Source organism: Aegilops tauschii, chromosome 4, assembly GCF_002575655.3.
Source record: "Aegilops tauschii subsp. strangulata cultivar AL8/78 chromosome 4, Aet v6.0, whole genome shotgun sequence".
Classification (NCBI taxonomy): Eukaryota; Viridiplantae; Streptophyta; class Magnoliopsida; order Poales; family Poaceae; genus Aegilops; species Aegilops tauschii.
This window is the reverse complement of record NC_053038.3, coordinates 300661303-300685643: the sequence shown is the minus strand read 5'-3', so window position 1 is coordinate 300685643 and position 24341 is coordinate 300661303. Positions and strand designations below refer to the sequence as shown.

The 24341-nt window shown below is 42.8% G+C and overlaps 2 protein-coding genes, 1 non-coding gene and 1 pseudogene across 3 annotated transcripts; all 4 read right to left on the bottom strand.

Annotated features, from left to right (window-relative positions):
* Positions 1-1791: 1791 nt before the first annotated feature.
* Positions 1792-4857, bottom strand: LOC109740655 (large ribosomal subunit protein eL18x). Its single transcript, XM_020299709.3, has 5 exons — positions 4709-4857; positions 4531-4620; positions 4299-4427; positions 4017-4199; positions 1792-2123 (listed from the first exon to the last, which is right to left on the bottom strand). Exons 1-5 carry the CDS (start codon positions 4709-4711, stop codon positions 1965-1967), a joined length of 564 nt encoding a protein of 187 aa, XP_020155298.1. The 5' UTR covers positions 4712-4857; the 3' UTR covers positions 1792-1964.
* Positions 3075-3167, bottom strand: LOC120963623 (small nucleolar RNA Z223). The gene has a single exon (XR_005755379.1). It is a non-coding gene; the product is annotated as a small nucleolar RNA Z223 (small nucleolar RNA).
* On the bottom strand, positions 3237-3315 carry LOC120963711 (small nucleolar RNA U36a; annotated as a pseudogene).
* A 782-nt stretch (positions 4858-5639) lies between the features above and the next one.
* Positions 5640-11908, bottom strand: LOC109740657 (uncharacterized). The gene is made up of 13 exons (XM_020299711.3): positions 11073-11908; positions 10876-10957; positions 10590-10781; positions 10396-10460; positions 10160-10319; positions 9836-10081; positions 9625-9741; positions 9305-9496; positions 9146-9227; positions 8114-9054; positions 6831-7341; positions 6562-6752; positions 5640-6462 (listed from the first exon to the last, which is right to left on the bottom strand). Exons 1-13 carry the CDS (start codon positions 11828-11830, stop codon positions 5863-5865), a joined length of 4137 nt encoding a protein of 1378 aa, XP_020155300.1. The 5' UTR covers positions 11831-11908; the 3' UTR covers positions 5640-5862.
* Positions 11909-24341: the final 12433 nt, after the last annotated feature.

Below are 24341 nucleotides of genomic sequence, written 5' to 3'. Positions count from 1 at the left end.
AACTCACATATATTCATGAAAACATAATAGGTTCAGATCTGAAATCATGGCACTCGGGCCCTAGTGACAAGCATTAAGCATAGCAAAGTCATAGCAACATCAATCTCAGAACATAGTGGATACTAGGGATCAAACCCTAACAAAACTAACTCGATTACATGATAAATCTCATCCAACACATCACTGTCCAGCAAGCCTACGACGGAATTACTCACGCACGGCGGTGAGCATCATGAAATTGGTGATGGAGGATGGTTGATGATGACGACGGCGACGGATTCCCCTCTCCGGAGCCCCGAACAGACTCCAGATCAGCCCTCCCGAGAGAGATTAGGGCTTGGCGACGGCTCTGTATCGTGAAACGCGATGAATCCTTCTCTCTGATTTTTTTTCTCCCCGAACATGAATATATAGAGTTGGAGTTGAGGTCGGTGGAGCACCAGGGGGCCCACGAGGCAGGGGGCGCGCCCGGGGGGGGGGGGGGGGGCAGGCGCGCCTCCCACCCTCGTGGACAGGGTGTGGGCCCCCTGGCCTTGATTCTTTCGCCAGAATTTTTTATTATTTCCAAAAATAATCTCCGTGAAGTTTCAGGTCATTCCGAGAACTTTTGTTTCTGCACAAAGATAACACCATGGCAATTCTGCTGAAAACAGCGTCAGTCCGGGTTAGTTCCATTCAAATCATGCAAGTTAGAGTCCAAAACAAGGGCAAAAGTGTTTGAAAAAGTAGATACGACGGAGACGTATCACATACATCTATAAGAAAAAGTTTCAAAGGGACAAGTAAAGGTAGTTTTCTCCTAAGGAGAGACATGTATTTTTGAGAGAAGCCGGAATATCCATCTAGGAAACAAAAAAAAGGTATGCTTACACAATCTTTCTAACATTTGATCAATAAAAGGCAAAGGATAATAATCTTTTCTAGTAGCCTTTTTCAATTTTCTAAAATCATAATCATCATATAACCAGTTACAACTCTTTGTAGGATGCGACATTTCTTAGGACCACAATGTAAGACTTGTCTATTATCAGTTATAAGATAAATTATACCTGTTACAGAAGTTTTAGTATTTCATTCCTTACCACTTATGATCTACTTGTTTGGCATCTGGCTCCATATGAATTTATGTTGACACATAGAAGGACAAATGTTTTAAGACCATCCAGAGGATATCCAATTGCAGCATGACGTTTCTTTAATGTTTTCAATAATCTCTTTTCTTCCCATCATCATTGACAAACTTCCGCCCTTGATTCATATAAGGGTTATTGATTTGTTAGTACCTGGCATGTCATGACAAATTGTCATCTGCTTAGTAGCTACTCATAATTCCAGAATCTAAGGTGCATTTCTGATAAAATTCCAGAATCTAAGGTGCATTTCTTCTAATTCATTGTAATTCCCTTGTTATCCCTCCCAAAAAAGAAAGTATATCATTCTTGATTGTCTGTATCTCTTCTTGTAGCAAAATAAGGAAAATATCTCTCTGTCAATTGCATGCATCTCTTATTTTTCTGGACTAACTGATTTACTTGTCACTAACCAACAAATTTGATAAGAGTAATTTCGCCGTAACACGTCTATAATTATGTGTCTTGGTCTCCGTCGAAAATAATACATCTTACATAAGACGGCCTTGATTTGGTACCGCCTGTTGAGAGGCCACGAGCAACCAAAAGCCAGCCTTTTAGCCTCATGTGCTGCCAACCAAACACCACGTATGCAGAACGTAATCGACACAGGGCGGCAGGCAACCAAACAATCCATCATACTTCATTCAAGAGGATCAGATACTTGAAAGATTTCCAGTTGAGAGAGGTTAAACAGTACAGTATCGGGTAAAACAGATGTAAATTTCTTACACAGTGCATGACGTTCGAACAAAATTTAGATGATCCTAGCAATTAATAATAACATAACTCAGACTCAAACAAGAGCTGTGTAGCACATGAACAAGCAACAACCTAGACCTTGAAGCCTCTGCTGTTCCTCCTTCCTCTTGCCTTCTCAAACTTCCTTCCCTTCGAGCGGACATAAGGCTTGGTATGGCTGTGCGGCACACCAGGAGCCTTACCGAAGTGCCTCACTGCCTCACGGGCGTTCTTAGGGCCCCTCAGGAGAACCTGTTAAGACGATTGTAATTTGTGATGATTTGCTTGGTACACAACCAACAGCAGAGTAATGGGCCAGTTGCAATGCCAGTATGCAATGACATATATTTGCATATTTAGAAGCGCAATATCTTGAAGAACAGGAACAACATTATGAAACGAATAGGAATTTTTACAGCGCAACAGTGTACAGACATGAATACTACACACAATAGGGGCAATACATGGTCGCAAAAAAGTGGGAGACAATACTCGACTAGCATTCAAACATCAAGGCTGAAACATCACAACCCAAAAAAATGTGCACTAAAATAAATCATGCCTAAAGTGTAGGTTTTTATTGCATCAATGGCTGAAAATGCAAAATGCAATGCACGAAAACATTTCTACAATAGAATCACGATATTCAGAGCACCCTAGAATAAGCAGTATTTGTCAACAGATTGAGCGTAGCATAATATACAGGTGCATGCATTTTCAAGTATTACCATAGTACATACTCAAGTATAAACTGCCCACCACTTAAGCAAGCAAAAAACATTCATATAACAAAATCATGATGCCATTAGTGGGAACCAATAAGCAGAGTATTGGTCCACACTGCATACAGCATGTACCACTAGAGTATGCATCGTATGATGTTCTTCCAAGAACACAAAAAAAATTCAACTATTGAAACTACATCATTCAGGAAGAAGAAAAAGGAGAGAGGTAGTGTTGTTAGAACATTTGACTGAAGGAAACCAGAAGAAGCAACCTACCATTATGTAGAGAGACAAAAGAGCAGAATTTCGGTTAGATCATTTGGCACCAAAGCAATCATAATAGTGCAATGGGCTGGTAAGACAACCATATAGATTTATGCACCAGCTAAACCTCCTTGGTCCAGAGTAAGGTTCCCAAGAAGAACATAACTAATGCAAGTGTCAAAATCATTAATGATCCTAGAAAAGATGTGCAGGTTCAAGGCTCAGAGCTATCTCAGCTTTCTCAGTCATGAATTCTCAGAAGCAGAACTGGCATGCAAGCTGAAGGTTTGTATCATCACTGCCGCAGTAAACCAGAGCACATACAAAGATAATAAATCTTTAAGAATAAAATGAAGGAAGAGTAATAATGATGTATTAGTTCATTTGAAGAAATTCAACCACTGTTTTCCCTTGTGCTTCACAGATTAACAGAAGCGCAGGTGTGGTCACTGCCATCCTTCCAATGCAAATTTTGTTACTACATGGACAAGAGATGCATGACCACTCAATCAGTGACATGACCTGCAACACCGAATGGGATAGTAGATCTATGTTGACACATACGACTCAATCACAAGTGACATGACCTGCAACACCAAATGGGATAGTAGATCGAACATCTAAGCACAGAAATTGGGGGTCTCTTCTTCATAGGATTGTGATCTGACAAGCATGGGGGTAGCACTGTGCAGACACCAATATGCTCAGACGAAAGGAAAACAAACTGTACTCAAGAAACAATCATATTGCCTACTGGAGTCATAGCGATTAAAACTAGTTCTGGGCACATCAGTCTATCTCCTACTTGCAAGACAGTAGCACCATGGTGATACAGGTACATCCACCTTCGCAGGATGAAGCAAGACTGAATGAATGAATATAAAAAGTAGAACCATAAGATATTTTATATGGCTGAGATGGCAAGTTGAGTTCAAATTTCGCAACATTAAATCTGATTATGCAACAGGATCTGAAATAGTACGGTCAGACATGAGCCGACAACAACAAAAAGAAGTCTAGTAACAAATATGTTCCCTGTGGATCACCGGTTAGGCATTATTGAGTATAGAAAACATTGTAATCCATAGCAATGCTCGTATGTAGACAAACTTAGTGACGAGTGAGGATGAGAACATAAGTGGGCAGCAGAAATTACCGTGTACTGGCCAAGAGGAGCACGAAGGGCCAGCTGGTCAAAGGTGAGGCATTCTCCACCGGCATTCACAATGCGGGCCCTTGCCGTCTCAGTGAACCTGAGCGCTGCCACCTTGATCGCCGGCACCTCGTAAACTCTCTTGTCGTCGGTTATGGTACCCACGATCACAGCGATTTGGTTGTCCTGCACTTCCAGAATCGCAAAGCCGAACAGCGTCATGCAGAAGTAACGAAACGAACCTAATCACGCATCAATAAACACCAAAGCAAACGAACAAGAGACCTTGCCGTCCATGAACTTGACGAGGCGACGAAGCGAGAGCGGCGGGCGGTTGGTCTTGCTCATGAAGAGGCGCTTCAGGATCACAGCATTGAACTGGCTCTTGGTCCTCCTCACCAGGAAGCGGTAGAGCTGCACGCACACGGATCGGGATGAGACGCTGCTCGAAATAAATTCCGAAATTCGGCAGGAAATGGGGAGGACTCCACCGGATCGAGGTGAACGTGTGGCTTACCTTCACCAGAAGCTTGAGGTAGACATCGTCCGACTTTGGCGCGGTGCGCTTGGTCCTCTTGTTACGGCCGCCGGCGACGAGGTCGATACCCTGCCACGAGAGAGGACAGGAGATGGGTCAGATCGTGCCCACGGTTACATAGATCAGCGTCGACAAGGCAGGCCGGGAGGTATGTTACCATGGCGGCGGCGGCGGCGGCGTAGGGGTGGGTTCTAGGGTTTTGCGGGCGAGCCGAAAGAGTGAGGCATATATAGGCTTGGCGGTGGAGTCGACTCGAATGGGTTTGTGCGCACCAGCACTAGGTCAGGAACCTGTGTTGTGTTGGGTCCGGTCCGGTGGCTTGGAGCCTTGGATCAGATTCAGATGTTGCCGAGCGTGCGCAACCATCAGAAACATCAGCTACCGCCGTTTTTTGAAAAGAAAAAAAACATCAGCTACCTCCTGATAGGGTGCTAGACATGGATCACTGCACTTTGTACTGGGACAATATGCCTTTTTTTAGAAAAGAAGGAAGACCCCAGCCTCTGCATCTGGATGATGCATACCGTCATTTTAATAATTATTAACACAAGACCTTACAAAGTCATACAACAGTAAGACTGAAGCCACCGTCTGAGCAACATCTGTCGCTACTCATATCCAGTTGATGAAGGGGCGCTGATAGTCTAGGCCTAATACCAAACATACCTCGCAGCCAAACCTAACATCTAAGGCCTGAGGTCCCAACCAGGACGCCTGCCGGGTATGGGCACCCACCAGTCCAGCGTGCTCCTCAACCAGGACGCCCGCCGGGTATGAGGCCGCCGTAGCCACCTGCCACCAATCCATCTTCAGAGTTGTACTGCTGCATCTACCTAGCCCGATCTAGCTGCCGCCGACGCCACCACGACGCCAGACAACGACACCCTCCTGCGCGAGTCCATCTCCGCGCATCGGGCGCCGAGTCTCCACTGCGCCACGCCGCCGAGATCCGCCGTCATCAATGGGCAAGATAAATCAAGTCAGGCTAATATATCTCAAGTCGTTTCAATACAGGAAGCTCATATTGGCACGGAATGAAGCACAGTAAGACAGGAAGGACTAAATTCAGTCATCAAAGATTGCCAACATAGTACAGTAGTATATGTCTCGCTCCAAAAGAAATATGGTTCGTGTTAAAATTCATGAGAAAAATGTAACCAAGAGCAAGAGCACAATGATTGCGATTACACCTTATATATCATCTAAATTCAACAGGTTAACCAACAGAAACAGTTCAAAACTATCTACGAGTATTGCTCTATAATTCCTACGAGTATGACTTGTGCTTTCTGATTGCTGCCTACAGAAAATTCACTCGCCTTCAGCATCTTCATCAGATTCAGAATCTTGGATGATTTGGTTTGTCTTGGCTCTCTTCCTCCGTGCTAACAGTTCCTCCTCTTCTCCATCAGACTCAGAATCTTGGACCATCTGGCTTGTCTTACCTCTCTTCCTGCGTGCTAATACTTCCTCCTCTTCTCCATCGGATTCAGAATCTTGGACAACTTGGTTTGCATTAGCTCTCTTCCTGTGTACTAATACTTCCTCCTCTTCTCCGTCGGATTCAGAATCTTGGACGGCGTCATCATGTTGTGCACTTGCCTGCAGGTTTTCATCAGCGGGAACATCTGGACCTTCTTCTACATCCTCCTCAGGGTCACTCTCAGGTGATGCAGCAGTCGCTGGAGGAGAATCCCCTTCACGTTCTTCTTCTGCAGCTTTCTCCTTTGGTTGTATCCGAAAATCTCTTGCTACGCTACGCTTGGCATGCCTCAAAAGGTTCACCTTTGTGAGTTTGCTTAACTGGATTAGGTACTTCTCATAATCCTCCACCTGGAAAATAAGATCAGGAATGCATTTGCTCTCCCTTTTAATCTTCGCGAGGATTCCTTTTTTGTGTGGTTGCTCACTCTGTAACACACAAGAAAGTAAACGAGAAAACAAGAAGCTTTTAAACTGAGATCACAGGAGCCATAAGCGTGGACAGTGTATTTATAGAGTGCCACAGACCTCTTGAAGTGTAAAGACAAAATTGTAAAGTGGAGCAGTAAGCATCCTGCAAGTTACTTCCGCCATTTTCTGAAATTTGAGACCTGGTATGAACTGCTTGTAGCCCTTAGGTGCAATCTGAGACTTTGAGATGCGAGCCAAGAGCTTGTAGAACTTTGCAGTCAGTTTCAGAAACTGCTCTGCCTGAGAATCTGAGTATGCAAAGGTAAAATCAGACTGAATAGAGGAATGTAACAATATAGGCGTTTTATGATACTTTTTCAACCTACCCTTAAGGCTCATATGTGTGAAAGACGAAAGGACATGAACTACTGATGTTGATCTTGAGTAGAGTGCTTCCTCCAGAAACATTCTTTGCGTCCTTTCATCTGCTGGCTGGTCCTCGTCAACATTAGAAGAGCCATAACCTAATGTGAGCATTGCCTTAAGCTTACCAAGACCCCATTCCAGTTCAATAAGAGATGAATCAACCATGTGAAGGAAGACAGCAACAAGTGAATTTTTTGTTTTACAATTGACAATGAGAAATGCCTCGGAAGAATCTACAGACTCCTCGTCTCCGGAGGCTATTAACTTCTTCAACTCTGTTGTCATCTCATGCACAAGAATCATGTCATCTGGAGTTGTCATAAGATGGACAGCAAGTTTTACCATCTCTTGTGCGGTGGTTGGGCTTTGGACAGTATTCTTTCGACATAAGCCTGCAGCCCAATGTCCCACAAGATGCCTCTGATCCGGATGCAGTTTCCTTGATATGCCAAAAATCAGTTCAGATACAGCCTGCAGAAATGAACATGAACTTTAGTTTTTCCATTTGCGAGAGAACTTTATATTATCTACCAAAGCAAACCATTAAGATTAAATTATTCACTTGTATCTTCAATGAGGATTATTTTGTGGATAGTTATTTGTTAACACATAACATGGTATCTGGCATGACATACCCGCACATACCTAAAACAAAGAAAACCAAATCACTCAAAGACTGAGAACAGCAAGTTTGGACGGATAAGTTATCTAGAATATGAAAATGTCAACTAATCTATATCATCTATTACCTCTGTTCCAAAATAATTGAAGTTCTAGGTTTGTCCTAAGTCAAACTTGTTTAAGTTTGACCAAGTCTACAGAAAATATATTAAATCTAGAACATCAAATTAGTCTCATGAGATTCTTTATGAAATATATTTTTATACTATGTGTTGGTGTTGTAGATCTTAGCACATTTTTCTGTAGAGTTGGTCAAACTTAAGCAAGTTTGACTTACGACAAATGTATAACTTCAATTATTTTGGAACGGAGGGAGTAGAACTAAACTGTGGCACAACTTCCGCCCTAAATAACATAAGCAGGCCAACAAGTAACATGTAAACTAGGAGCATGTGCAAATATTTCCAACTAAATGAACAGTACAGAAGCAGAAACATCTACTGTGCATTATGCTTATTATGCTAAATAGGTGCAACTGATCATCAGAGTTATAATAATGTAAAACAGTAGAAACAGCATCCATCATATGTTGCTTTCCTACTCAGATTACCATTATGCTTACCTCGGATTCACGTGAAAGGGATTGGGAAAGGGCTCTAGCATATAACATCTTCAATATGTTCAGAAAAACATGAGCGCCTCTTTTTTCTGGATTCTCAGTCACAGTAGTGTCATTGTCATGAAGCTGGTCAGCTTCCATCATATCCTCTATATTTGAAGGAGCTGAAGATATCAGAAGATCAATAATGTCACTAGAACGGTCTTCTGATACACTTAGTTTAAAAAGTTCTTTAAAGCATGTCAATGCCAGATATAACTGATCCTTTTTGTTTTCAACTGTTCTCTTCCCTTGGGTTGTGTTCTTCTTGAATCCACCATTCTTTTGCTCTGAATCCAACGTAAGCCACCATATGAGCTTCACAATTGGCTGCGCTAAGTTTTTTACATCTTCATACAGCGTTCTTCTTAGATTTCCAATGGCCAGACCACTTGACTTAGCTGTAAGTGATCTGAACATCTCAAGGCAGGCTTTCAGTACAAAGGATAATAGACTGGAGCTCTGATTCAATTTAGATTGGCTAGGACGCTGGCTGCCTTTATCATATTTATCAGCATGGCACTGTCTGGCACACATCACTACAAGCTCATACAAACTTGAATTCATAAATTCCCCCCTCTTTTCATGTAATTTCAGCAAAGAAGCATTTGAATTTTCCTTAGGTTCATTAGTCTGCCTATCTGTAGCACCTCTTGAATCCCCTCTTCTTCGTGCAACTTTCTCCCTGCTCTTGCTTGTTTTCCTCTCAAAGCCACTGTGAGCATCAACGAGCTCCAGTATTTCTTTTTCTAACTTCTCCTTTGGTTCATCAGCAGCTTCCGCTAGTTTTGAAGCGGCAAAATCAACAAAAACCTCAACGATTCCAGGCATAAAAACATTATGACACTGGACTATCTCCAAAGATGAAGAAGCAGAACCAGCTTCTTGGGTCTGTCCTCGTTGATCTGTCATAAATCAACAGCAAACTGTAAGCACAAAACATGTGTCATATAAAATAATAGGGTTAAGCACCAACAGGATGCCTTTATCACAAACCTTCTGTGAGGCATTTCCTCAAATACTTTTGGATATTTGATAATCCTTTCATGAACAAGTCCCTTGATGAGGATCTTCCAACCTGACAGTAGCATAGATTCGGAATATATTATGCTTAAACCAATTAGTTAAGGATTTCAAAGTGAGGAAAGAGCAAACCTCATTATCCTGGGAAGGAGCAAAACCGAAACACTTCCAATATGCATCACGTGGTCGGTGACATTTACTATTTTGTTGAGCTCGAAGAATGCACGAGACACATGACAGTAGGCAATCCAAAGGTTCCACCATACATACTTTGGCATTCTCAACTTTAAAGCATGAATCCATTTTAAGGGGGCATTCTGCATTCTGAAGCAATTCAGGCAACAGCATCCCATAAGAACAACTTTATTTGGCTTGCGAAAAGAATGTACTTGAGCGAATCTATAGTATCAAGTGGACAGAAGCGGACACAAGAATCTCTTGGGTAGTTTTACCTCTATGTAATAATTTAAGAAGTGGGGCCACAGGAAATCAAGTACATTGTCTGCAACATCTGGATCGGAGGTAACAATTCGAATGAGACCCTCGTACAAAACTGTTTTGACTCTAGCCTGTAATAGCAGAGTAGCTATGTCAGGAACTATATCTGCATTGCTATAGATGAAGGATAGAACAAATAGGTGGCACAGTATATCTGTAAGATACCTGCTGCGAAAGACATCTGCGAAGCAATCCACTTAATTCTTGAAAGAGTTCCACACCAACCTCTCGATGTATTTCAGGTTGCTGGCTAGAGCTCGGTTGACTTGATGAATCTTGAAAAGGATTAGCTTCATTTTTCCTATACTCGCTCTCTGTTACAATCAGCTCAACTATAGCATTTGTAGCGGCAATCCGGACAGCATCCGCCCGCTTGAACATGGCCTTCCTTACTACCAATATTATGTAATCCTGAAAATTGATTCCACCACAATCATCATACCCCAGTTCACAACAACAAAAGCATGGAATACTGTTAAGGTCACAGACCTTGAGATCACGGCTGAACTTAGTGAGTGGCAAGATGCAATTTATCAGACCCGTCGATATCTTGTCATTCATGAAGGGCAAATAGTCCAGTAACTCCTTCAGGTGTGCAACGTATTCTAGCATTGGAAACGGATGACTCCGAACTAAGCATCCAAGCAACCTGTAGAAAAAGACAGAATTTACTAGAAAGAAAGTATACTCCGCAAGCTTTTAACGGGATTTCGAGCTTCTGTTACCGAAGAACTGGTGCACTTTGCTGGGGCTTTGCTGAGAGGATCCGGAACTTGCATTGTTCAATTATCTGACCTCAAGTAAACCAATGGGAAAAAAAGTAAACCAATGGAAACATGCTATGTCATATTAAATGAATCGAGCATCTAATCATAACTGACTCCCCAACAAAAAGATCAAACCGCCTTGATCATAATACCTCAGTGCGTGCCATTTCATGGGTCTCAAACAACGACTTGAGCATATTAACACCAATTTCTTCAGTGCTCATAACCCCTTCGTCTGGACCATCTTCGTCCCCTGGATCACCATTTGAGGCTTCTAACAGGAGAAAACCTACCTGAACAATGCTTGGAACAACATGCTCCCTCCCACCAATGCTCTCAGCGACCTGCATATTAGGCCCAATTTACAATCCCAAAGAGAAATAAGAATCCAAGGTAGAGTATTCTGATCATCACAGATTCAAAATACAAATTCCTCACTGCTTTCAGTAGTGCCTTCTCAACACAATGAGCAGCCTCCACGCTTTCCTCTTTGAGGGGATCTGGCAACCACTTGCAGCGCCTATAAGACATTGGTTACGAAACCAGCCAATCAGAACAAATATGGATGCTAAATAGTACATCTCAGAACAAATATGTACGCTAAATACATCCCAATTAGACAACAATGCCCTCACCTCGACATCCGATAATCCCGGCGTGATGTAGTGGCAGCGTCCCGGAGCACGCCCACAGCACTGTCATTGAACCTCCGCACGCGTGCCACGGACAGCAGTACCGCCACGGCGAATCCGTTGAGCACACCCGCGGCATTGGCCTTGACGGCGGCTACCACCTCCCTTGCCAGTGCAGGGTCCTGCTTAACCGCGAAGGCGACGTGCATCAGCACGGTGCCCGCGACCTGCCGTGCGATGGACGGCGGGGCGCGCACACGGGCGCCGTGGCGGCCGCCGAAGAAGCGGAGGAGGCCGGAGAGGACGAGCCGGGGGTGGAGCGGTTTGGAGGCGAGGAGTAGGAGCTGATAGGCGAGCGCGGGGAGGTCCTGGACATCGGCGCCGGGGAGGAGGGAGAGAACCTTAGATAGGCAGTCCGGAACGCGGGATCGGAATGACACGGGGAGGTCGCGCAGGAGGGAGGCGACGGCGAGGAGGGTCGGAGACGGCCAGCTGGGCGCGTTGAGGAGGGAGGAGAAGGCAGCGGAGGCCGCCGAGGGGTTTGGGGAGAGGGAGAGCAGGGCTGGGAGGAGGGAGAGGTGGTTCGGGGGGGAGGCGGCGGAGAGGGAGCAGAGGAGGTCGGCGAGGGCGTCTGGCGGGAGAGCGGGTAGGAGGGGAACCGCGGCTGAGGGGTCGCGGGAGGCGAGTTGGAGGACAGATTCCACGGTGGGCCGTGGGGGTTGCTGCGACGAGGGAGGGCCATCGACGGCGTCCGCCGACATCACCGTCCAAAGGCGTGGCTGCCGGCGGGGAGTTTGGGGGTTCGGGCGGGAAGCGGGTGGGGTTTTCGCTCGCCTTCCGTGACACGAGAAGGTTTTTTCTCTTTTGTGTGTGTGTTTCTGCGCGCTGTGAGAAATGATCCTGCACCTTTAGGAGGTGTTTAGCATCGATTTTGGTTGCATTGCATGTGATTTTTAGATGGGCTGGCTGAGGAAAAACAGCCTATAAATCATCTTCTGCATATAGTTTGGTGGTTTGTATACAGGTTAGCTGCCTAAGAGCATCTACAACCGAACTTTGCAAATCTGACCCCTCAACCGCGGACGCGTTCGTGGACACTGGCGGGGCACTCCTTAAATCCACGCCTCCACACCCAGGTATCTCATATCCAGCACCTCATGTCCATATAAATTCATGCAACGTAATACGTAGATCACCAAACGATCAAAATCGATAGAAAACGGACATATAAACCGATACCAAACGGGCATAATTCACATAAACATTATCAGAAGATCACCAAACGGGCATAGTTCACACAGTTCAACGATCCGGCACATTGTAACTACATACTAGAACTGTGTTATATAAAAGGAGAGGGCGAGCTTCACCACTTCCTCGCCGGCCCTGCTGTAGGCGTCCGCAGTAGGAGGTGGGTCGACATCGGAGCAGTTGGAGTCGGGCCCGTCGACGGAGGAGGAATCGGGGATGACGATGTAGCCTTGCAAGCACCAGACAATGCGGTCTTGCTTGCTCTTGAGCTTGGCCACCCTCGCCGCCTCCCGCTCGGATTGCTCAATGCCGGAGCTGCTTGGCGTTGATCCTCCAGAGCCGTCGGGCATCCTTCTCCGTCGTGGTAAGTGACCGACGGTACACCCACTGGAGGAGACGCTCCTTCTCATCGGGCACCGACATCACACCGCGGCGACGGACGGACTGCGCAGCCCCGTCAGACCCGCCGCCCCATCTCCCTTGCCCTCTGCCTCTCACGACGGGTGGCGCGCGCCTCCGAAGTCCGCATCCGCGGCGCCGGCGGAGCAGGCACTAGAACCCACCGCTGCCTGCGCGGAGCAGCAGCCGGAGGTGGAGGAGGTCGTCGGGGGGGCGGAGTGGATTGGGCAGGCAGCGCAGATCCGCGCGCGGGGCGGGAAGGCTCGGTGTCGGCGCTGCGGCCCAGAGCTTCCGCCCGTATCGACCCGCGAGCGCTCGAGCATGATACGGGAGTGCCAGCTCGTACTCGTCTTCGGAGCTGCCATCGAAGTGGCTGCCGGTGCTTGACATGCTCACCAGTGCTAGGGATTGGACGAACTGGGGAAAGGGGAGCGTCGGGGAGCGGAGCGGAGTGAAGTGAGCTAGGTTTGCTCCGGAGGGGGGTTTCGCGAGGTCGGGGTGGGGCAATGGTGGGTCGGGCTGACGTGGTGGACGCACCCGGGCGGCCTCATATCAGCCCTATATTTGGGCTGGATATGAGGGGTGCCGGTCAGCCTGGGCGTTTATCCGCAGTTTGAGAGCTACGGTCGGGTCGGTTTTTTGTAGCCATTTAGTCACCGGACGGCCTGCCCGGGCGTTTGAGACATGTTTGAGAGGTCCGGTTGTAGATGCTCCGAGGGAACTAAATTTGACCCGCCTTTTGGTTGGCCGCATTGCCTTAGGCGCACATATCACACGTTGGTTGGTTGTAACCTGCATAAGGTGGTGTCACCACTTCTCACTAGTGGTGACCTTACCACACACGATCTGAACAGTTTCACTCCTAGCTACGAGTTATAGAGGGGAAAGCATCATAAAATTCAAGGAGTAAGACACAAATCATCACAAAAATTAGAGGAGGGAGCATCATATGATCCAACTATATTAACAAAGTTCATGATACAATCAAGATCTGAATCTTTTAGGAACATGGGAGGGAGAGATCAAACACATTGCTACTAGTACATACCCTCAACCCGAGGATGAACTATTCACACATGACCATGAGAACGGAGAGATAGTTGTTGGTGATGGTATAACGGAGATGTCCCTGGCAGCGCTCTGGCACTACCAGAGGAGAAGGGGAAGGGGGCCCTCCTTCTTCTTCTGCCTTGGCCCTTTGAGAAAAGATGGAATCTCCCCATAGACCGGATCTCTCTTGTTTGTCTTGTTTTCGGTACTATTTCTGCCGAGCATCATTTCTTTTATAGATGGAGATCCGTAACTCCGACCAGACTAAAATTTTGAGTTTTTTTATTATTATAATATCTTTCTTGCTGCAAGGAAGGTAATCAACCGACATAGGGGTCTCCAACGCGACCCCCTCACGTGGCCAGGGGATGGGCGCACTGGCTGGATGTGTGGGGCCCTCATGGCTCCCTGGCTCCCGTCTTCTAGCTATAGGACGCTTTTATTCCATAGATAATTAACAGAAATCATGTCATCCCTGCTCCATAATTTTTTGACCTAAAAACCCAAAATAATAGAAAACATGAACTGGCCTCTAACACTGATTAATAGGTCAGTCCAAATAAATATTATGCCAAAAACTTAAATAAAGTATGAATACTTCATAAATTATGTATATGTTTGAGATGCATCACACACCAGGACCATAGCTAGCAAGTCTGTCATGACTACTCAAGCAGGGAACGAGGGACAGAAAAGGCATCCAACTTGGAGCACGTAAGCGACACAGTACAACGGCTACCCACTCTCTCCTTCCTCCCTTCCTTTCTTCTTCCTCTACTTCATCTCACCAATGCCACTCCTCTAGGAAAGAACTACTTATTTTGAAGTTAGATTTTGAGAAAGCATTTGACACAATTGTACATTAAACCATCAAAGAGATCATGATTGCTAGAAGTTTTAGCCCAGGTGGCTAATGTGGATGGACATGATCTTCTCACACATGCTTCTCAATGGGGTCCTTGGCAAACAATTTTGTGTAAGAGAGGAGTCAGACAAGGAGATCCTCTATCTCCCCTTCTCTTTGTATTAATTGTTGATCTCCTACAATCCATCCTAAATACTGCCATACAACATGCTCTCGTCAATCAACTTATTGTCACACCACACTGCCCAGATTTTCCAGTGACCCACTATGCTGATGATACTGTTATGATTATGCCTGCTTACAAATTTTAGTTGGAACAAGTTAAAAACCTTCTCATGTACTATTCTATCTACACAGGCCTAAGGATTAACTTTGATAAGCCAGTGATGGTTCCAGTTAGTAATAGACACGAGAAGATTCAAACATTGTATGGTTCCTTTGGATGCAAAGTAGGCAGTTTTCCATTTAATTATTTGGGTATACCTTTGGGATTGGCCAAACCAAGAATTGAAGAATTTCAGCCTATTATGCAAAGGATCGAAAAGAGACTGCCTGGCTACTCCACCCTGCTATCATATGGAGACAAGTCGACTCTCATCAAGTATGTGGTCTCTAGCTTGCTTGTCTTCTTCATGCGCACTCTAGCTCTTCTTGTTGGGGTTTGGAGCAAATCAACAAGTATCCAAGACACTACTTTTGGGGGAAATATGACTGCTACTTCTTGAGCTTGCGTTGATTTTTCCCTTGAAGAGGAAAGGGTGATGCAGCAAAGTAGAGATAGGTATTTCCCTCAGTTAAGAACCAAGGTATCAATCCAGTAGGAGGTACAAGCAAGTCCCCAATAGATGCACATGCACAAACTAACAAACACTTGCACACAACGCGAAAAAGGGGTTGTCAATCCTTTCACGGTCACTAGCAAGAGTGAGATCTAATAGAGATAGGTATAAAAGATAAGTAAAAGGCAAAATAAAGTAAATATAAATAAATTACAGCAAGGTATTTTGGGGTTTGGGGTTTTATATATATCTTAAAATATATGATGAGAAATAGACTCGGGGGCCATAGGTTTCACTAGAGGCTTCTCTCTTGAAGAAAGCATGCGGTGGGTAAACAAATTAATGTTGAGCAATTGATAGAAAAGCACATAGTTATGATGATATCTAAGGCAATGATCATGAATATAGGAATCACGTCCATGACAAGTAGACCGACTCCTGCCTACATCTACTACTATTACTCCACACATCGACCGCTATCCAGCATGCATCTAGAGTATTAACTTCATAAGAATGGAGTAACGCCTTAAGCAAGATGACATGATGTAGAGGAATAGATCCAATCAATATGGTAAAAAACCATGTTTTTATCCTTAATGGCAACAATACAATACGTGCCTCGCTACCCCTACTTTCACTTGGTGAGGACACCACAAGATTGAACCCATCACAAAGCACCTCTCCCACTGCAAGAAAAAACAATCTAGTCGGCCAAATCAAATCGATAGATCGGAGAGAAAGACAAAGCTATCTTAATCATGCATAAAAGAGTTCAAAGAAGACTCGAATTATATTCATAGATAATCTGATCGTAAATCCACAATTCATCGGATCTCAACAAATGCATCGCAAAAGAAGATTACGTCGAATAGATCTCCAAGAACATCGAGGAGAACATTGCATTGAAGATCAAAGAGAGAGAAGAAGCCATCTAGCTACTAGCTATGGACCCTTAGGTCCGTGGTAAACTACTCACACATCATCAGAAGGGCAACAAGGTTGGTATAGAGGCCCTCCGTGATCGCATCCCCCTCCGGCAGAGTGCCGGAAAAGGCCCCAAGATGGGATCTCACGAGAACAGAAGCTTGCGGTGGCGGAAAAGTATTTTTGGTGTGCCCTCTGACGTAAGGGGAATATTTGGGTATTTATAGAGAAGAGATTAGGGTTAGAAGAGTTGCGAGGGGCCCACAAGCCTAGGGGCGCCCCCCCAGGGCGCGCCCCTAGGGCTTGTGGCCTCCTCGTGGGTCTTCTGGCCTCCTCCGAAAGCTTCCTAGGTGTCTTGTTGTCCAAGAAAAATCGTCAAAAAGTTTTGCTCCGTTTGGTATTGATTTTCTGTAAAAGACAAAAACAAGGAAAAAGCTCTTATTGATTTTCTGTAAAAGACAAAATCGTCACAAAGTTTCGTTTCGTTAGGCCAACTAGATCGAATTTTCTTGCCATGGGAAGAGGTGCTTTGTGATGGGTTCGATCTTGCGGTGTTCTTTCCCAGTGACAGAAGGGGCAGCAAGACACGCATGTATCATTGCTATTAAGGATAACAAGACGAGGCTATTCCTACATGAATAGATCTCGTCTACATCATGTCATCGTTCTTATTGCATTACTCCGTTTCTCCATGAACTTAATACACTAGATGCATGCTGGATAGCGGTCGATGTGTGGAGTAATAGTAGTATATGCAAGCAGGAGTCGGTCTACTAATCTTGGTTGTGATGCCTATATATTGATCATTGCCTTGGATATCTCATAATTATTCGATCTTCTATCAATTGCCCAACAGTTATTTGTTTACCCATCGTGTGCTATTTCTTGAGAGAAGCCACTAGTGAAATCTACGGCCCTCGAGTCTATTCTTTATCATATTTGCTTTCCAATCTGTTATTTGCTTTGAGACCTATTTTTATTTGCTTTTATTTTTAGATCTATTATTCTAAAAACCCAAAAATACCTTGCTGCACTTTTTATTTGCATCTTTTATTTCATGTTTTATCGAGATCTATTTATCCAATCTACCACAATTTTTATCCCGTCAACTTGAAAATTGAGGGAAATACCTACCGTAGTTGTACTGCATCATCCCTTCCTCTTTGGGGAAATACCGACGCACTTTCAAGCGACATCAAAAGGAATTTCTGGCGCCGTTGCCAGGGAGACATCATCAACATCTTTCAGGTTCCTAATCACAAATATCATCTCCTTGCAATTTACATTATTTGCCATTTGCCTCTCGTTTTCATCTCCCCACTTCACAAAAAATTGTCATTTTATTCACTCTCTTTTTCGTTCGCTGTTTTCCCATCAGATTTGTTTTTGTTTGCAATCTTGTTTGCGTAGTCACAATGTCTCAAGAAAATATCAAGTTGTGTGATTTTTCCAATACCAATAACAATGATTTTATTAGCACTCCGATTGCTCCTCCCGCCAGTAGTGCGGAATCTTGTGATATTAATGCCGCTTTTGTTGAATCTTGTTATGAAAGAGCAATTTTCCGGTACTCCTAATGATGATGTCGCGTCCCATCTAAACACATTCGTAGAATTGTGTGATATGCAAAAAAAAAAGATGTGGACAATGATATTGTGAAGTTGAAATTATTTCCTTTCCCTTTGCGGGATCGTGTAAAAATTTGGTTTTCTTTGTTGCCTCGCAATAGTATCGATTCTTGGGATAAGTGCAAAGATGCTTTTATTACTAAGTATTTTCCGCCCGCAAAAATTATTTCCCTTAGGACTCAAATCATGAATTTTAAGTAACTTGAGCATGAACATGTTGCGCAATCTTGGGAAAGAATGAAATTGATGCTAAGAAATTGTCCTACTCAGGGTTTGAATCTTTGGATGATTATACAAAAAAATTATGCGGGACTGAATTTTGTTTCTAGAAATCTTTTAGATTCCGCCGCAGGTGGTACTTTTATGGAAATTACTTTGGGTGAAGCTACTAAATTGCTTGACAATATTATGGCAAATTATTCACAATGGCATACCGAAAGAGCACCTACTAGTAAGAAGGTTAATTCGATTGAAGAAATTAGTACGTTGAGTGAAAAAGTTGATGCTTTTATGAAATTGGTTGCTAGTTAAAGTGCTCTTATTTATCTTATTTGTCTACTTCGATTGGTCAAAATAGTGATCCCGTAGATGTGAATTTTGTCTCGCGAAACAATTTTAATAACAATGCATATATAGGCCTTTTCCTGGAAATTTCTCTAATAATTATGGTAATTCTTCTTACAATATTAATAGGAACACCTCTGATCTTGAGAATAATATTAAATAATTTATCAAAGCCTAAAAACCTTTCAATACTACGATAGAAAAAAAGTTGAATAAGATTGATGATATGTCTAGGAGTATTGATAGAATTTCGCATGAAGTAGAAAACCTCAAGATTAAATTTCTTCCAGCTAAGGTTGATATTAATGAATCAATTAAAGCTTTATATGTTTCTATGGATGAAAGTAAGAAAAGAACCGCTATGCTTAGAGCTAAAAGAGAATTTTTAGAAAGAGCATTTTCTAGTGATTGCTTTCATAAAAATGATGAAGATCTTAAAATGATTGGTGTTTCTTCTATTGATTCCTTATTTAGTAAAATTAAAATTGATGATGAAGGAACTGAAGAAGAGTCAACTTTAGCTAGAAGGCGTCCCGATAATTCGGAGGGTGAAAATCTTGTTGAGACAATTGATAAAAGTGGGTTTAAAGAGGTCAAAACTTTAACTAGTGATGTGCCCACTCTTTTGGATTACAAAGACTTTAATTATGATAATTGTTCTTTGATTGAATGTATTTCTTTGTTGCAATCCATGATAAATTCACCCCATGCTTATGAAAAAAATAAAGCTTTTACTAAACATATCGTAGATGCCATGATGAAAGCTTTAGAAGAAAAGTTGGAATTAGAGATTTCAATTCCTAGAAAATTACATGATGAATGGGAACCTACTATCAAAGTCAAGATTAAAAATTATGAGTGTTTTGCTTTTTGTGATTTGGGTGCTAGTGTTTCCACAATTCCGAAATCTTTATGTGATGTGCTTGGTCTTACCGATATTGAAGAATGTTATCTTAATTTGCACTTGGCGGATTCTACTATTAAAATCCTATGGGGAGAATTAATGATGTTCTTATTCTTGCAAAAAGGAATTATGTGCCCATAGATTTTACTTTTCTTGATATTGATTGCAATCTGTCTTGTCCTATTATACTTGGTAGACCGTTGTTACGCACTATAGGTGTTGTGATTGATATGAAAGAAGGGAATATTAAATTTCAATTTCCACTAAGAAAGGGTATGGAACACTTCCCTAGAACAAGAATGGAGCCACCATATGAATCAATCACGAGGGCATCCTACGGATCAAAAACTAAAGATGACAATACTTGAATCTTTGCGTTATGCCTAGTTAAGGGCATAAAATGATAGCGCTTGTTGGGAGGCAACCCAATGAATAAATTTTATTTTTGCCTTTTTCTTTCTGTTTTTGAGTGTTTGTACAATTATGCTAGTGTTATGATTGTGTTTTTTATGTTTTAGTTAGTGTTTGTGCCAAGTAAAGCCTTTGGGATCATGTTTGGTGATAGTTGATTTGATCTTGTTAAAAAATAGAAACTTTTGCGTAGTAAAATAATTTTAATAAATAATAGAAGCATGATAAAATTCTGAACACAGGATTTATATACAACTTTCCTATGATGTCCTAATTTTCAGAATTTTTGGAGTTACAGAAATATATGAAGTTACCAGATTACTGCAGATTGTTCTGTTTTTGACAGATTCTGTTTTCTTTGCATTGTGTGTTTATTTTGATGAATCTATGGATTGTATTGGGGGGGGGGGGTATAAGCCATGGTAAAGTTAGAATACAGTAGATATAATGCAAAAATAAAATATGAATGGGTTTGCAATAGTACTTAGAGTGGTGATTTGCTTTGTTATACTAACTGACCTCACGAAGGTTTTGTTAAGTTTTGCGTGATTGAAGTATTCAAGTTTTTGGTGAGATCACGATGGATGAAGGAATAAGGAGTGATAAGAGCCTAAGCTTGGGGATGCCCCATGACACCCGAAGTTATTATTCAAGGAGAACCAAGCAACTAAGCTTGGGGATGCCCCGGAAGGCATCCCCTCTTTCTTCAAACGACCATCGGTATTTTACTTGGAGCTATATTTTTATTCGTCACATATCATGAGTTTTGCTTGGAGCGTCTTGTATTATATGAGTCTTTGCTTGTTTTGCTTTTTAGTTTGTGTCATCTATCCTTGCTAGACACACCTATTTGAAAGAGCCAAAATTCTGCTATGATTTGATAGAATTGCTCTTTATGCGTCACTTAAATTTTTTGAGCTATGGAATTGCTCTAGTGCTTCACTTATATCTTTTTGAACATGGTGTGCTTTAATATTTTTGAAGAAATGCTCTCATGCTTCACTTAGATTTATTTGAGAGTTAGTAAATTTTTGAAGAAATTCTCTCATGCTTCACTTATATTTTTTTGAGAGAAGAAAAATGTTATGCTCATGTTCTTCACTTAAATTTGTTTGAGCTTATCAAAAACAACATATGAAATTAGTCCCAAAGTGATAGATATTCAAGAGGGATATAATAAAAACTCTCTTGAAGATCATTGGACAAATTAAACTTGATTCCTTGTAATAGTTTCGAGATATGATGACAGTGATATGTGAGTCATGTTGGTGAGTAATTATGCTTTAGTAAGAATATTGGTGTTAAGGTTTGTGATTCCCTATGCAAGCACGAAAATCAATAGTTATGCGATGAAATTACATCCTACTTATGGTGCATTATTCGGTGTCAGTTATGCTTAATGCTCGCTTATGCGATTTTTTGTTTCTTGGTTGGTTGCTTCTCAATCTATTTTCTAGCCTCCACTTGTACCAAGTAGAATTACTACTTGTGCATCCAAAATCTTTAAACCCAGTTTTGCCATATAAATCCACTATACTGATGACCCACAAGTATAGGGGATCAATTGCAGTCCTTTCGATAAGTAAGAGTATCGAACCCAACGAGGAGCAGAAGGAAATGACAAGTGGTTTTCAGCAAGGTAATCTCTGCAAGCACCGAAATTGTAAGTAACGAGTAGTTTGATAGCAAGATAGTTTGTAACGAGAAAATAATGGTAACGGTAAATAAAGTGTAGCAAGGTAGCCCAATACTTTTGTGGCAAAGGACAGACCAAAAATGGTCTCTTATAATAAGCAAAGCGTTCTTGAGTGTACACGGGAATTTCATCTAGTCACTTTCATCATGTTGGTTTGATTCATGTTCGCTACTTTGATAATTTGATATGCGGGTGGACCGGTGCTTAGGTGATGTTCTTACTTGAACAAGCCTGGCTACTTATGACTAACCCCCTCGCAAGCATCTGCAACTATGAGAAAAGTATTAAGATAAAATCTAACCATAGCATTAAACTTTTGGATCTAAATTGGTCCCTTACGAAGTAGCGCATAAACTAGGGTTTAAGCTTCTGTCACTCTAGCAACCCATCATCTAACACTACTGCAGGATGCTGCTAACGCGACACTACAATCAGAGACCCTTCGACAAAACTATGTGTGATGCAATAATCGCAAACGGTGATGTAAAAAAATCGTCAAAAAAAGATGCAGAACATTTGCGATGACGGATGCATCAAACACGGTTCAGCATTTAGTTGCGTGTGCGATGAGGGGCATACGGTTCAGTTCAATGAACTGTTTGTGATGAGGTAGAAGAACAGAAACTGGCAGCCAGATGAAGGTGTGTGCGATATACGGCATACGGTTCACTCGGATGAATTGTTTGTGATTAGGCGGAACAAAAGAAACGGCCAGCCGGATCAAGGTGTGTGCGATAGAGGGCAAACAGTTCACTCAGATGAACTGTTTGTGTTGAGCCAAGATAACAGAAACGGTTCAATTTAACAAGATATGTGTGATACGCGGCAAACAGGTCTGTAATCAGAAATGTGTGCAAAGATCGATAATAACACAGACGATTGGTGCTAATAAAATATGTGTGTTGTGTGTTGGGATTGCATACAGAACAACAACATATATATACGCACACTTATAAGGACATGGTTGCATAACCAAATTAAACATCCAATTACATAGGTGGCTACTACACACATGACATCTACACACACCAAAGTAAACTATTACATGCATAATTACATAGGTGGCTACTACACACATGACATTTCCACACACCAAAGTTAACTATATATTCCATGCATAATTAACTAGGATAAACGATCATCTGATCATCATCTACTTCTTGTGACACTTGCCGCTACTACTCTGCTTGTGGCTTGATCCGACCTCGTCAATTTCGGTAACGAGGCACTTCCTCATGTCAACGATCTGCCTGTGCATCTCGTAGCATGTGTACACGCTCTTGGCTACGAACCTGAGGTGAGGTTCATCTAGTTGCCGCATCCAGGCCCCGTGCCAGGATATGGGACGTGTTTTGTTGGCATCCTACTTCATCTTTTCGTAGTATGAGTCGATGATGGCCGAGGCGAGTTCAACCAGGGAATCCTTCTTCGTGCTGCCCCAGACCCTGTAGTGCTCACGGATTTTCGACAAGGTTCTTGTAGGACAAGCCCGTAACCCTGAGCGCTTTTACATCGTCGGTGGTTTCCACCATAGCGAACTTGTAGTCGGTGCTGTTGACAAACCTGGCAAAACGGTCGCAAGGCTCTGTAGCCATGCAGTAGTGGTAGATGAGGACATGATGCCACACGCACAACTGGGCGACGGCAACCTTTTGATCTATTTTGGGACGACCGCTGGTGTACTGGAGGTCGATGCCGACCACCTTGTACTTGTCTCAAGCAAGCAACTGCTCAACGATGTTGATGTAGTCGTCCACCACGGTCGGGTTGATGGTGTATGCTACTTCTTGAGCTTGGTTGGTTTTTCCCTTGAACAGGGAAGGGTGATGCAGCAAAGTAGAGTAAGTATTTCCCTCAGTTTGAGAACCAAGGTATCAATCCAGTAGGAGACAACGCACAAGTCACCGAATACCTGCACAAATAATCAAACAACTCGCACCCAACGCGATAAAGGGGTTGTCAATCCCTTCACGGTTACTGCAAAGGTGAGATCTGATAGAGATAGGTAAACAATAAAGTAAATATTTTTGGTATTTTTGGTTTATAGATCGAAAAGTAAAAGATTGCAAAAAGAGTAAATAGGAAACTAATGTTGTAGATCGGAAACTAGTATGATGGAAAATATTCCCGGGGGCCATAGGTTTCATTAGAGGCTTCTCTCAAGATAGCAAATAATACGGTGGGTGAATAAATTATTGTCGAGCAATTGATAGAAAAGCGCAAAGTTATGACGATATCTAAGGCAATGATTATGAAATATAGGCATCATGTCCGTGTCAAGTAGACCGACTCCTGCCTGCATCTACTACTATTACTCCACACATCGACTCCTGCCTGCATCTAGAGTATTATGTTCATGAAGAACAGAGTAACGCATTAAGTAAGATGACATGACGTAGAGGAATAAACTCAAGCAATATGATGTAGACCCCATCTTTTTATCCTCGATGGCAACAATACAATACGTGCCTTGCTGCCCCTACTGTCATTGGAAAGGACACCGCAAGATTGAACCCAAAGCTAAGCACTTCTCCCATTGCAAGAAAAACCAATCTAGTTGGCCAAACTAAACTGATAGTTCGAAGAGAATTACAAAGATATCAAATCATGCATAAAAGAATTCAAAGAAGATTCAAATAATATTCATAGATAAGCTGATCATAAATCCACAATTCATCGGATCTCGACAAACACACCACAAAAGAAGATTACATCGGATGGATCTCCAAGAACATCAAGGAGAACATGGTATTGAGAATCAAAGAGAGAGAAGAAGCCATCTAGCTACTAGCTATGGACCC

Coding starts and splice junctions, on each gene's coding strand:
- LOC109740655 (XM_020299709.3), bottom strand. Junction 4,200..4,298: donor TCAAGTTCATGGACGGCAAG/GTCTCTTGTTCG, acceptor CTGGAAGTGCAG/GACAACCAAATCGCTGTGAT. Junction 2,124..4,016: donor CTCCTCTTGGCCAGTACACG/GTAATTTCTGCT, acceptor TCGTCTTAACAG/GTTCTCCTGAGGGGCCCTAA.
- LOC109740657 (XM_020299711.3), bottom strand. CDS start 11,830: ATGTCGGCGGACGCCGTCGATGGCCCTCCCTCGTCGCAGCAACCCCCA. Junction 10,958..11,072: donor CGGGATTATCGGATGTCGAG/GTGAGGGCATTG, acceptor AATGTCTTATAG/GCGCTGCAAGTGGTTGCCAG. Junction 10,461..10,589: donor ATGAAATGGCACGCACTGAG/GTATTATGATCA, acceptor ACTTGAGGTCAG/ATAATTGAACAATGCAAGTT.